Below are 13,709 nucleotides of genomic sequence, written 5' to 3' on the forward strand. Positions count from 1 at the left end.
AAGTCGATTTAAAAACTAGCTTACAGGAGGCACATAAGGCTCAGGCAAGATGATAGCAAATTCAAGGCCAGCCTGGAATATATAGCAAAACCCTTCCCCCCACTTAAAAATAGTTCCGAGGCAGCAAAATATAGTAGTTTTTTACCTTTAAAAGTATTATGCAGGCTGAGGAGATGGCTCAGTGGCTGAATTACTTTCCTCCTAGTCTGAGTTCTATCTCTAGAACCCAGAGACTCGAGTGGAAGGATATTAACTGGTGCATGCATACACATACTTTTAAAAACATAGTGTGTCACACTAATTATGGCCAGTCTCTTATTTCCAAGGTTCTCAGACACTCTAGTGACTGCTTAAACCAAACTCCTGGCTGCCAGCAACACTTATGACAGCAACCCTACCTTGGGTGGCTCGAGAAGAAGTTCATGGAAAGATCCAAGTCTTCCTCGGATGGCTTCTAGAACACTCTTGTTAACTGAACAAGTTGAGTGGCCCATGCCTGGTGGGCAGATCTCTATATGGCCTTCAAACCTGGAAAACAAATCAAGGTAACTACTGTAATTCAAAATAATTCACTAGAGTTCTCCATGTAAACTCTGCAGGCACACATTTCAAGAATCTGTGACTATATTATGGTGATGTCAGAGAAGAGGCCAAGAAATGGAGAGAAACAAGACTCATGAGATTGGCCACCATGTCCTTAGAACCTAAAGGAGTTAAGGTATTGGGTGAGATATTATGTCATATCTCCAGATTCCCCTGAACCATTCATCTCCTGTCACTGCCATACTGAAAGGGCGGTATCTAATAGATCAGAAAATGTGGAATCAAATGGAGGGCTGACCCAAGTCACAGGACACAGTGCATTACCTGCCAGCTGGAAATGTTAATAATAAGCAGGCCCCTACTTATTCCCTTGAGCATTTTTGGATAAACAACACTGATTTCTATTTAGATGGTTTAATTTACATAAAAATGAGTCTTAAATCATTACAACTCGTTTCTTACAGAGAAAAAAAGAAAGTCCTAGGTCTCTAGACTTGAGGCAGAAAGAATTTCAACCACCAGCCTCTGGCACCATTATAGTGAGTACAAGGTAGCAAAATGGAGGAGAGAGGATGGGAGAGGGAGAAGGGACAAAGAACGATTCATGTGCTGGGGAGAGGCAGATCTGGAAAGGTAAGGGCAGCAAAGAATAAGCTGAGGTAGATGCCCTGCTTAAAAGGACCATGACTGGTTTCATGACCCTGATGTAGCTATGGGGGTTGTGCTGATGTCTGTGGCTACTGTAGCCATGGAGCGCCCTGTGGGTGCCCGGAGTCTGGGTCACTATCTGTGACCAAGAGATGTACACTCACACACTCACAGAGGCCATGATCAAGATTCCTTTGCTGCCACCCAGCACCATGGTGATATCTGGCCTGGATTGCTGCCAGGGGCCATGTCTGGGTCTGTGGCCCTGCTGCAACTAGGCTGAGTTGATGTTCATAGCTCCTGTTACCACTGAGGGCTGTGCAGAGGTCCACAGTCTGGACCTACACCTGAGGCAATGATATTCTTAGAGGTTCAAGTTGCTGCTGGGGTCAAATAAACCTGGGTGGCCCATGCTGTCACTCAGGACCATGGTGTCATCCAGTCCCAAACTGTGGTCATCCATGGGCTATGTTTGGGTCCATGGTCCTATCACAGCCAGGGTCTGTGTCAATATCCATGGCTCCTGTTACCATCAAAGACTGAGTGGATACCCTGGATCTGGGCTGCCACCAGGGGAAATGTTGGCGTTTGAAGGCCACGCTGCCATTTAGACCATGTTGATCAGAGCAATCTGCAACGCCAACTAGGGCTGCAGTGACACCCAGGCCCAGGCTGTTGCCAAGGACTACGTTTGAGTCCATGGTCCTACTGCAGCCTGAGTCTGTGCTGTCTGAGGCCCGTGTTGCCACCAAGGGCCACACTGATACCTGGAATCTGGACCCACACCTCAAGCCATGTGGGGGTGTGAGGATTTGAGGGCCACACTGCCATAGTAGAGCTGACCCCATGGAATGAGATGCAAGTGATCTAGCACTGTGAATGCCTGTGGGAGATAGGGCCCTTCATCTATGGTAGAGTAGGCAAGGGAAAGATGACCTCCCCAGCCCCACATTGCTTGTGGATGGGTAAGAGAGCTGGCCCTGAGGTCATCATTGGTACTGTCCTCCCCTGGCAGAAGCACCAAGGAAAACAGGCCTTATACCTCACCTAGGTAGCACAAATGAGCTGACCCTATTGATGGGGATGCAGGTAAGTGAGCCTGGGGGGACACAGGAGCAGGAAGACTGACCCTGCCTATTTCTCATCTGCAAATATAGTGGCATGGGTGAGGAAAAAAAAGCCCTCCCTTCCCTTGCCCCCTACAACAACTGAGAGACCTGGTCGCAGAGTCACAAGAGTGGGAGAACTGGCCTTGTCCCCCGCATGGGAGAGTGGGCACAGCATCTCACTGGTCAGTACACTAGAGCTGAAAGAGGTGACCCTGTTGGCTGGGGAACAGGTCCGCTGAACCTGTGGGTGTAAGAGCAGATGAGCTGCCCCCTCTCTAAATACTATGGTATGGCAAAGGTAAAGGAAATAAGATGGACCCTCTCCTTGCTGTCTGCTACATTAGGTTAGCTAGCCTAGGTGGTGACGATGAGGGAAAACTGGCAGGCTGACTAACCCAGCTACCACCCAGGCCCAGAATCAAGACTATGAGGGAACCCACTCCAACAACTACCCACCTCATCTATGAACTGCTAGAGCATGTGAAGGGGACGAACCTACAAATCCAAAGCGTCAGAAAGGCTGATGGGTACTGAAGAAACTTGTTATGGAATTTGCCTTCAATGTGACAAGGTTAGCCATTTGGGCAAGAAACTTCTTGGCTGGGCTGCTTGACTGTATGCTGTATATAATGGACATGCAAGACTTGCAAGACAAAAAAATGACATCTGAACTTGCCAAAAGAAGGTGGCAAGTTCTTCAGGGTTCCTACCTTATAAAAGAGTCTGCCAAACATTCTGCAGAATACAGAAGAAAGTGATTTGACAAAACAATTTAAGCTAAACAGTCCTTCAAATTTCCTGCTTCATGGAAAAAATCTGCCTAGATACTATGGGCCTGTAGGGTGAAGATGGATGCCCCAACATTACAGAAGAACTTTGGGTGATTGTCCAGGCAGCTAAATGTCTCTGTCAATTCTATCAATTCTAGAATTTTGGAGGTTGCTTACAATGCACTTCCTGTTTACTCAGGTAATAGTATATCCTTCTGGGGTCTTTGATGAAGCTGTTCAACTGAATTTCTTTGAGATGACTGTTTTGGCTATTGTCTTCGCTTTGGGATTTCCACAAAGTTTAGAATTAGTTTGTTTTCTATCACAACTTTTGTTTAGATTTTGAATGGTATTGTCTCATCTGTAAGTCAGTTTAGAGAGCACTGAGAATACTTAAGTATTCACATTGATTTGGGTCAGGATACCTTATATTTTGCTAGATTTATGCATTAAACAATTCCTTTTCTATAATGAATATATTTTTATTCCAAATTCCAATTGTTAATTACCAGTATGCATAAATGCAACTAAATTTTAAGTATTGTATTGACTTTATATCCTGGACTCTTGCTGCATTTGCTTATTAGTTACAAGGTTTCTTTTTGCCAAAAAAAAAAAAAAAAAAAAAAAAAAAAAAAAAAGGTCTTTCCACATAGATTTGGCTTGCTATGCCCAGCACTTGACATATTTAAGATTTGCTCAAAGACAATCCTGTGATCTATGGCCAGGCAATTTTATATTATTCTTTCCTATCTAGATGCCATTTTCTTCTTCTGCCTTAATATACAGGCTATAATCCTCACAAAAGATTTGCTAATGTACATGAAAGAATTTAAAGAAACAACAGTAAGGTTTTCTTTGTTTATGTGGTGATTTTTGAGAGACAAATGAGTCTTGTAGTTACTTCATTGTATCATATTATGCTTTTACCATATTCTTTGATTGCTACATATTTTGTTTTAGGGGAGCAAGCAAGCATGTGTGTGGCTGTGTGCCTCTGCATGAGCATGGAGAACAGAGAGTGTCTGGTGTCCTGCTCTGTCACTCTTCACATTCCTTCATTGGACCTGGAGCCATGCTGGGAACCAGCAAGAAGCCTCAGTGAGCCTCTTGTCTCTTCTGTGCACCCCAGCACTGGGGGTAGAGGATACTCACTAAGCCGTCTCCAGGTCTAACTGATGTATTTGGTCAGCTACTATTTTCTAAAGGCATTTTCACATAGCTCTTATGTACTCTTGCTATATATATATTCTCATCTATGTCAGTTAGTTTCAAGATAATGCTGGCTTTTAAACCAGGATTTGCAATGTATTCCTTCTGCACATTGATAGAACTCTACTCAGAATTCATCTGCTGCACCTAACTCTACAGATCAGGAATGCTCTTTCTGAAGGGTTTAACACGAACTTGGGTTTCTTCAAAGGCTGTAAAATGAAGCTATTTCTTCTTAAGTAAACTTTCGCACGTTTTTCCCTTTAGGAAGTTAAATTCCTTTAATGCTTGAATAATTTTAGTGAGTAATCTGTGGAATTCCTACATTCTTTTAATGTTCACAAAAAAAAGTACTAGTTTCTTTTTCACACCCCCCCCCCTTTTGTTCTATATGTATCTTTTCTACTTTTCATTTCCACAATCCACATAATGGTTTACCTATTTTACTGGTCATTTCAAATAATAAGTTTTTAGCTTCAATGGTCTTCTGTATTTTTCTTCTTCTTTTTGATACTACTGATTTCTATTCTTTATTTTTATTATTTCTCTTCTACACAGGTTTAATATTTAAAAGGGTTCAATACTGGAGAGAAGGCTCAATGGTGGAAGAGAAGCAGTTGTCTCCTGGCCTTCACACATGCACATTGTGAGGGGGTGTGCCAGTGGGAGCCACACCTTCCCCCACTACTTTCTCAGCATTTTCTTGCTTTATGGTACTTTTAGTTACTGTATGCTGACTGCACAGTAATTTCTACAAGGGTTTCTTGGTTCTTTTTATTGAAAACAGGGTCAGAAAACAAGACGTAGGCACTCAAATTTGCTCTTGGTGGCCTGTCATTACTGTTGGGTTCTTAGTCAATAGGAGATGTTTGTATTTAACTCTTCCCACATCATCATGGTCCTTTCTGTTGAGCCTATGGTAAATGTTGAGGATTCTTCATTTCTCATTTTATCTCTTGCACAATCTCCTATCCCTTTAGTGAAGCTTTCCATCTTTTCTGTTTGTATACTGCCCACTTTTCCATCACTCTAACATGATAATGGTTGGTGTGAAAAGTCCTTTTGTATGTGTGTTGCTTTTATTGGTTAATGAAAAAAAAGCTGCTTTTGGCAAATAGTTTGGCAGAGTGGAGCTAGGAGGAGAGAACTAAATTGAATGCAGGGAGAAAGAAGGCAGGGTTGAGGAGAAGCCATGTAGCCCTGCCAGAGACAGACGCAGGAACTTTACCTGGTAAGCCACAGCCACGTGGCGATACACAGATTAATAGAAATGGGTTAAATTAAGATGTAAGAGTTAGCCAATAAGAAGTTAGAGCTAATGGCCAAGCAGCGATTTAATTAATACAGTTTCTGTGTGATTATTTCAGGAGTCTGGGCGGCCGGGAAACAAACAAGCGGCCTCCTACAATGCTTCTGCTGAATGGTGCACAATGTGTGGACAACTGCATCCACAAAATAACAGCCTTAAGCACAGCTTAATGGTGGCATAGACAGGCTGTGTGCCTAGAGATGGGGCACTGTGCATGTCTCTCAGAGGCGGCAAGCAGCTCGGCGATGCTAGACTGGGCACAGCAAGCAGGCCCTGCCATATTTCCCCTAGCAATGATGCAGTTTAAGTTTTTAAGAAGCGCTTAGTATTTTAAGAAGTGTTCCTGGACAGTAAAGAATTACAGATTCACAGTAGGACAGATTCAGACATAAGAAAACTCTAAATGGGTCACAGTATTGGATAAATGTACATAGGCTTGAAAGAGAGAAAAGGAGTATAGAGAGTTGGGAAAGAAGTAAATCGTTAAAAAAAAGTCTTTAAAGAGACAGAGTACAGACAGTCATAGATTAAAAGGAGAAAAGAAAAATAAGCCACATAAAGATGGACAGAGAGTCTGGATTATGTATATTATTGTGTTTTCTTCAAATTTTTTGACTGTGAAGGAGCTAAGTACAGAGAGACATTTGATTCTATGGACTGCTAAGTTAAACCAACATAAAGGTATCTTGATTCCAAAATTTGAGTCTAAGGATATGTCGATTTGGAAAAGAGGTTCTTCTTTTGTTTTCACAGAAGATGAGAACCTGTGGATTGACCAATATGGTTTGATGAAACAAGATCCCCTGAAGGTTGTTTTGAACACCCCCCAAAAAGAAAATACTTTGCCCAATAAAATAGCAGGAAGAGGTTTGGAGAAACTACGCCCACATTCCCAAATATTGTCTGTCAATGTTTGTTTACATTTGAAGGGGGATATGATATAGATATAATTTGCACTGGTATAGATCTTGATTTATTGATATAAATGTAAGGTCAATCTTGTTATACATATAATTCTGCTCTTGATAAGGTGTTGTGTTTGTGTAGTTCATTTAAAATGTAATGTACAATTAAGATATAGGTAGAGTCATCTATAATAGTCAAGATTGCCGTCATGTTAGTCAAATCTTTTAGATGTATAGAGATGTATTTCAGTTAGATAGGTATTCTTCAAATCTTTTAGAGACCTTCAGAATATGGCATTTAAAATATTTAAGAACTTATGATTTTTCATGACAGTGGTCACACCAAGCTAATTTAATGGGATGATGGGCATCAAAGAGGCTTTGTATGGAGTTGGTTTGCCAGTAGGCAAGAAACTGCTCTTGCCTACACTGCTTGACTGAACATGCAGGACCCACGGAGAAATGACTGCTGAACTTGCCTGAAGGTGAGATGGTCCTTTGGGGTTCCTGCTTCATAAAAGACTCTACTAGACATTCTGTAGGATACAAAAGAAAGTGACTGGCAAACTGCCAACATGGGTGGAACTGTTTTTGAAATTTCCTGCTTCGTGGAAAAGTCTGCTGGATACTATAGGCCTGTAGGCTGAAGATAGATGCCCCAGTGGTATAGAACAACTTAGGGTGACTATCCAGGCAGCAAGATGTCTCTGTCAATTCTAGAGTTTTGGAAGTTGCTTACATTGTACTTCCTGTTTACTTAGGGAATATTATATCCTTTTGGAGTTTTTGATGGAGTTGAAAAATTTATAGTTATAGTTTTCCTTAGTTATGATGCGGGAGAATTCTCTGTATTCTGTCAATCATGTATTTTAATAAAACACTGATTGGCCAGGCAGGAAGTATAGGCAGGTCAACCAGACAGGAAGTAGAGGCAGGACGATGAGAACAGGGGAATGCTGGAAAGGAGGAAGCCCATTACTCCCCAGTCCTGCCCAGACTTCGAAGAAGCAACATGTGATCTGCCCCGCTGTGAAAGGTACTGAGCCACATGGCTAACATAGATCAGAATAATGGGTTAATATAAGTAATAAGAGCTAATAAGTAACCTGAGCTAATGGGCCAATCAGTTTATAACTTATGTAGACCTGTGTGTGATTTTCTTTGGGACTTGCCAGCTGTGGGGTACTGGGTGGGACAGAAACCCCAACAAGCAGGCCCTTCATGTTACATTATGATAAAAGATTAGTAGATACAAATATTGTAACTGTAATTCTTGTTTGATAAATGTCTTGCTTTATGTAATTTTACTATGTTTTTTTTTTTTTTTTAAAAAAAAAACCTTCCTTTTTATTTAAACAGAAAAGGGGAGGTTACATGGGAGTCCCCTCTGTGTGCTAAGATTACCATTAATGAATAAAGAAACTGCTTTGGACCTATAGTAAGGCAGAACCTAGGTAGGCAGGAAAAGCTAGACTGTATGCTGGGAGAAAAAAGGTCAGAGTCAGAGACACCATGGATCCTCCGCCTGAGACAGATGCTGGTAACATTACCTGGTAAGTTACTGTCAAATGGTGATACACTGATTGATGGAGATGGGTTAAATTAAGATGTAAGAGTTAGTCAATAAGAAGCTAGAGCTAATGGGCCAAGCAGTATTTTAATTAATATAGTTTCTGTGTGATTACTTCGGGTCTAAGCTAGCTGGGCAGCTGGGAACCAACAAGAGACCATTCTTACTACAAGGTTTTGATTTTGTTTCCACAGGAAATGAGGGACTGTGGATTCATTCTGCTTTAAGAAAAATCAGGTTTGACCAAGGAAGACCCCCTGAGAAATCTCTGATAGGAGGAATAGCCCAGATGTCTGAGTTCTATATCCAGAACAATTCAAAGACTACTGCCTCAGATAATCAAGCCTCACAGTATACTCCAGTCACAACTTGATCATAATTCTAATTTTTTTAAGTCCCCATAAGATTATCAGTGCCCTCAATCAGCAAGAAGTAGCCTGAAAAACTATGTTCATATCCCCAAAAAATGGATTATGGATGTTTGTATTTGTTTAGAATGCTGGTTATCAAGTTGTTATGGATAATGGTCAGTAGAAAAACTAAACAGAGATTGTATTCAGAGTTCTTGTTTAAAAAGCAGGGGAGGGGCCCTATGGGACAATGTACCTTGTATTTTAAATAAACACTGATTGGCCAGTAACCAAGACGAAGTAGAGGTGGGGCAACAAGAAGTCTGGGAAGAGGGAAGTTTCAGTCTGCAGTCTTCACCCAGACACAGAGCAAGCAAGATGTGACTGCCTCGCCGAAAATGGTACCAAGCCACGTGGCTAACCCAGAAAAGAATTATGGGCTAATATCAGTTATAAGAGTTAATAAGAAGCATGAGCTGCTAGGCCAACCAGTTTATGATTAATGTAGACCTCTGTGTGTTTATTTGGGACTAAACAGCTATGGGACCTGGTAGGACAGAAACCTCAGTCAACAATGGTATTTATACTAAATTCCCTTTTTCTGACAGTGTAACATTTTTGAGCTGCTTCCTGTTACTGTCCTTTTTCTTCTAAGTTATTGTGGTTCTTTCCTCATATTTATTCCTTGTGTCTTACTATTCCTGGCAGATAGGTCCATCTTGTGTGGGAGTGGAAACTGTGTGGTATTTACAGAGTAGATGTGCATCTTTATACCCTAGCCCTTTAATGTTGTGTTTGACTTGATCTGGTCAACAGCTGAGTGAGGTAGTGCTTAGGCTCTGTTGTTATACTTGCCTTCAGTGCTCCAGTCTCTAAATACTTTACTTGTATGGTTAGGGCTTGTGTGCCAAATTTTTCTCTAAATATTCTGTATGCATGGCTTAGATTGTCCCTGTAAGCTTGCTCCTCCTGGGCCTTTACAAAAACATCATTAAACTACTATGTCATCAACATGAAAAAACTAGGAGAGGATGCAGCTAAGATGCATAGGTTAGGAGCTATAGGGTGTACTGAGACCTTATTTTTTGAGCTCTATAAAACAACCTGGTATCTATTCCAGTTTTTGGCATGTGAATTCTCACATCACTACCTTTCTTGGCTATAACACAGCAGCAGGCTTCCCACCATTGATTTTCACTTGTACTTCTTGACCTTTGGTGAAAGGACAGCACAAGGTAGGGCACAATTCTTCCTCTTCTCTCACACTCCATTAAGCCTTTCATCTCAGATCCTGCCTTCACAGATGAACTGCCTGCCAATATGATCTTCTTCACAGGTAACGCTGTCTACTGAGCCAGACACTTCTGAGACTTAATCCTTTTTTCCCCGGGTCTCAGAAATCTCACCAAGATCAAGTGAGGATCCAAGATCTAACTATACTTTAAAAGTTTGGTCTTGCTCAATGTTCAAGATGAAAGCTCCTTCACAGAAGCTCTGTCTGCTTCTCCTTTTACTACATCCTGGATTACTCTTCTAAAATGGCACTGTGTGTTTTCCCTCTTACACCTGCTAAAAATGTCATGTCTACTATTCCTCAGGTCTTTCTTTTTCAAGTCAGAGTTGTCCTATAAGCTTCACAGAACTACTCAGTATGACATTAAACAATAGAGAAGGCAGGAAGGCCCTGAGGCATGAGCTGAAAGATAGCTGGGCACAACTGAGTAATACCTTACTATGCTGCTTATATTATTTGAAATATGAATTTCTGGAGAAGAAGGAACAAGGTAAATTACAGATTCTTCAAATTATAACAGACTCAAAAGCATTGTTGCTAAACTGCCTTCCATGACTACTGATGAAGCAGGTCAGTGGCAGGAACCAGGCATTTGGAAAGCGGGACTGATAAGGCTGCCTTCACTATCACCCCAGAGACCTATATTTCATCACAAAGAGGAAAAACAGAAGTCCTGGCTGGCTGAAGGCTTTGCCTGCCAGCCGAGGATGCCACTTTCTCTCCATGTTATCTGCTACACTGAAAGCGCCCAGTAACAACAGGAAAAACTGCAATCTCTGCATATTCTGACACTTAGTCCAGTGGCTTATTGAAAAACATTCCATATTCATAAATATGACACAGAACCTTTTCCCTTAAAGCCGCGCGCTGACTGCTCATCCAACCTCTGATGTTCAATACCCCCACAATGAGCCCCATAAAACAACAGAAGTTAGTTTGAGGATGGGGATTCAGAAATCAGAGTCCCTCACTTTTTAAGCACCTGCCAATTGACATCCCTTCCTCCATCTTCATAAACACACAGCCAACAGCTGTCTGGGCCACTGTCCATGTTTGGGGTTTGCTCACTTCACATTCATATTGGTGGCATATAAACTACAGCAAACAAAAGCTGTACCAAAAACATGCTGATTAAACCATACTGTTGAACTAATCTCTGAACAGGTGGCATTCACATGAATGACATTAATGTCTCTACAGCAGTAATATTCAGCACTTCAAAAGGTATGCTACTGCAGCTCACCTGGCAAGAATTAATCTTTGTTTTTAAGACATCTAAAAGTAAAACAGGACGGATGGTTTAGTGAGATAAAAGGCAAGCTTACGTTGGTCGTCGAGTCTCAAGTAAAGTCAGTAAAATCTGAATTGCACTGACTATGGCTGATTCATTCTTCTCCTTGTGAAAAATATTTGATAGAAGCTGCTCTATAATTTCTTGCCTAGGGAAAGAAATCAACAGTCAAGCACTCACTGCAATGTCATTTAACAGTAACAACTGAAAATTTGCAACACAATCCCTATAAGCACTCATCCACACAAGGGCATGTTTGCTTTCTACTTCAAATGTCACTCCTACATCAATTCCTCTTACATATGAAGTTTATCCCCTTGTAAGAGGATAAGTGAGGACCTGTTTGCCTTTGCCAACCAGGTTGAAAAGCAACGAATATTTCAAGGCTAGGTATAATATACTCAAAGCAGGGTGGGGGCAGAGGTGACAGCTCATGGTGACAAAAACAGTCAGTTAGAACTCAACACATCCATAAAAGGAAAAGTTTTCCAAATGGCAAATTAAAACCCACTCATGTTTGGCCACACAGGTATGGCTGCTGTGTGATTACCAAAAATCCAAAACAGGTAAAATGGACTTTTACTCTATAGTTCTCAAATGAGAAGTCAGTAGAAACAGCACTAAAAATGTATGAAATACTGCTTAGAGGAGTCACAGCAGCCTAAGGACAGACTAGAGCAATGGTTCTCAACCTTCCCAATACCGAAATCCTTTAATATAGTTCCTTATGTTGTGCTGACTCCCCAACCATAAAATTATTTTCATTGCTACTTCATAACTGTAATTTTGCTACTGTTATGAATTGTAATTTAAATATTTACAACCCCTGTGAAAGGGTCATTAGATCCCGCCCCCAAGGGCGTTGCACCCCATAGATTGAGAGCCACTGGACTACAGGTTTGGAGCTGTGGTGCTGGAAACTTTGTTCTTCAATGGTGGCTTTCCAGCTGGAATACCACTGATGCCTGTCTATCATGCTCAGACAATGCAGGGCTCTCACCACAGAAATGGCACTTTTAGAACCACTGACATCTACTCGAAGGCAATGGCAAATTGGCATCAACCATCCCATGCTATATCAACTGGGAATTTTGTCACAACAGGAGAATTCTGATGGACAAAACAATGAAGTGAGCAGCAAAAGCTTTTGATTTAACAACACAGCACTGGTGCCATATCCAGAGTATTATCCAAACACACTGTCCATAACTCCAACACCAGCAGCAGGCACAGGACAGAACTTGCTACAGAGGATAAGGGGATGTCTTTCAACCTCTGGATTTGGGGTGCTTTCTGACAGAGTCATGTTCCTGTATTCAAACACAGTAGTAATACCAAGCATCAGTAAAATTCCTGATGTGTGAAGCCTTCTAGATCATTCATCCACATCTTTGGAACAAAGGCTGGTACTCACTGAGTTTTGTTTTTCATATGGATGACCACAGAAAGACATCTATAAAACTGACTCAAATTAACAAAACTTCATTACTACCCATAATTAAGATACATAGTCTAGACCAAATCGAACTATTTTAAAGAATTTGAAAATTTCCAGAGATAATATTAGCCAGAATGCTTTTAATTGAGGCCCAAACTTCCTCTTAAACTTCATGTCCACTAACTCAAGATTTCTTTCTTGGCACTCCTCTCAAATACTCCTCCACTTAGGCTCATTCAAAGCCATCCCTGTGTACCTTTCACTCATGACATACATACACAGTGGTACCAAACCTTTGGATTACTCAGCATTCTAATACAGGCAATTTTCTTTATATGTCTCCAAAAGACTGGCTCTCTGATATCACTATAATAGTAGCTAAGCTATGTGATCATTAAAAAGAGACAATGTGGTGGTTTGAATGAAAATGAACCCCAGAGGCTCACAGCGAGTGGCACTATTTGAAAAGATTAAGAGGTGTGGCCTTGTTGGAGTTAGTATTTAACTGGGGCTGGGTTCTGAGCTTGTCCAAGGCAGGTCCAGAGGCTCACTCTCTCTTCCTGTTGCCTGCCTATCTGGATGAAGAACTCTTGGCTACCATGTCTGCCTGTGTGCCGCCATGTTCCCTGGCATGAGGAGAATGGACTAAACCTCTGAAACTGTAAGTAAATCCCAGTTAAATTTTTTAATTATAAATTAAATTTATAATTTAATTTCTCTTTTATAATAATTGCCATGGTCATGGTATCACTTCACTGCTATAGAGCACTGGCTAAGACAATATATTTTTGTATACTGTTATTGAATGTTAACCAAATATGTGGAGTGGGGGACTATTGTTAATGGAGGTTTTCTAAGCTCATAGCAGCCTTTTATTATTGTATTTTCTCAATCCACAAACAGTAAAAGAGCCAGCAGCTAGAAAATGCCAAAAGATATCCTAAAGGGGGTTGGGCAGCACTCATCTCATCTCCCTCTGCTTCCTGACTGTATGCAAAACAACCAACTGTCTCATACTTCATACATTCATACTAAAGCCATAATGGACTTTAACTGTCAAACTGCAAGCCAAATTAAACTCTTCATTCCTTAAGACAGGGAAGTGGGAAGGAGAGGGAGAGAGGAGAAAAAAAATCCACCATAATGCACATTAGGTTTTAGAAGGACAGAGTGATACCACAGGCCACTAACTCACCTGGTCCATGGATCTGAGGGAATTCACTCCAACATGTATTGATATAAATCAACATATATACTTAATATATTGACT

General features: G+C 41.1%; 1 protein-coding gene across 8 annotated transcripts in view; it reads right to left on the reverse strand.

Annotated features, from left to right (window-relative positions):
• Ppp6r3 (protein phosphatase 6 regulatory subunit 3) overlaps positions 1-13,709 on the reverse strand; it is a 123,748-nt gene that overhangs the window by 45,203 nt on the left and 64,836 nt on the right. For all 8 annotated transcript variants that reach the window (XM_038329388.2, XM_038329379.2, XM_038329371.2 and 5 more), the window contains 2 exons: positions 11,036-11,149; positions 399-528 (listed from right to left, as the gene is read on the reverse strand). In XM_038329388.2, coding sequence (XP_038185316.1) covers positions 399-528; positions 11,036-11,149 — 244 coding nt within the window. The remainder of the gene's footprint in view (positions 1-398; positions 529-11,035; positions 11,150-13,709) is intronic.

Source organism: Arvicola amphibius, chromosome 1 (genome assembly GCF_903992535.2).
Source record: "Arvicola amphibius chromosome 1, mArvAmp1.2, whole genome shotgun sequence".
NCBI lineage: Eukaryota > Metazoa > Chordata > Mammalia > Rodentia > Cricetidae > Arvicola > Arvicola amphibius.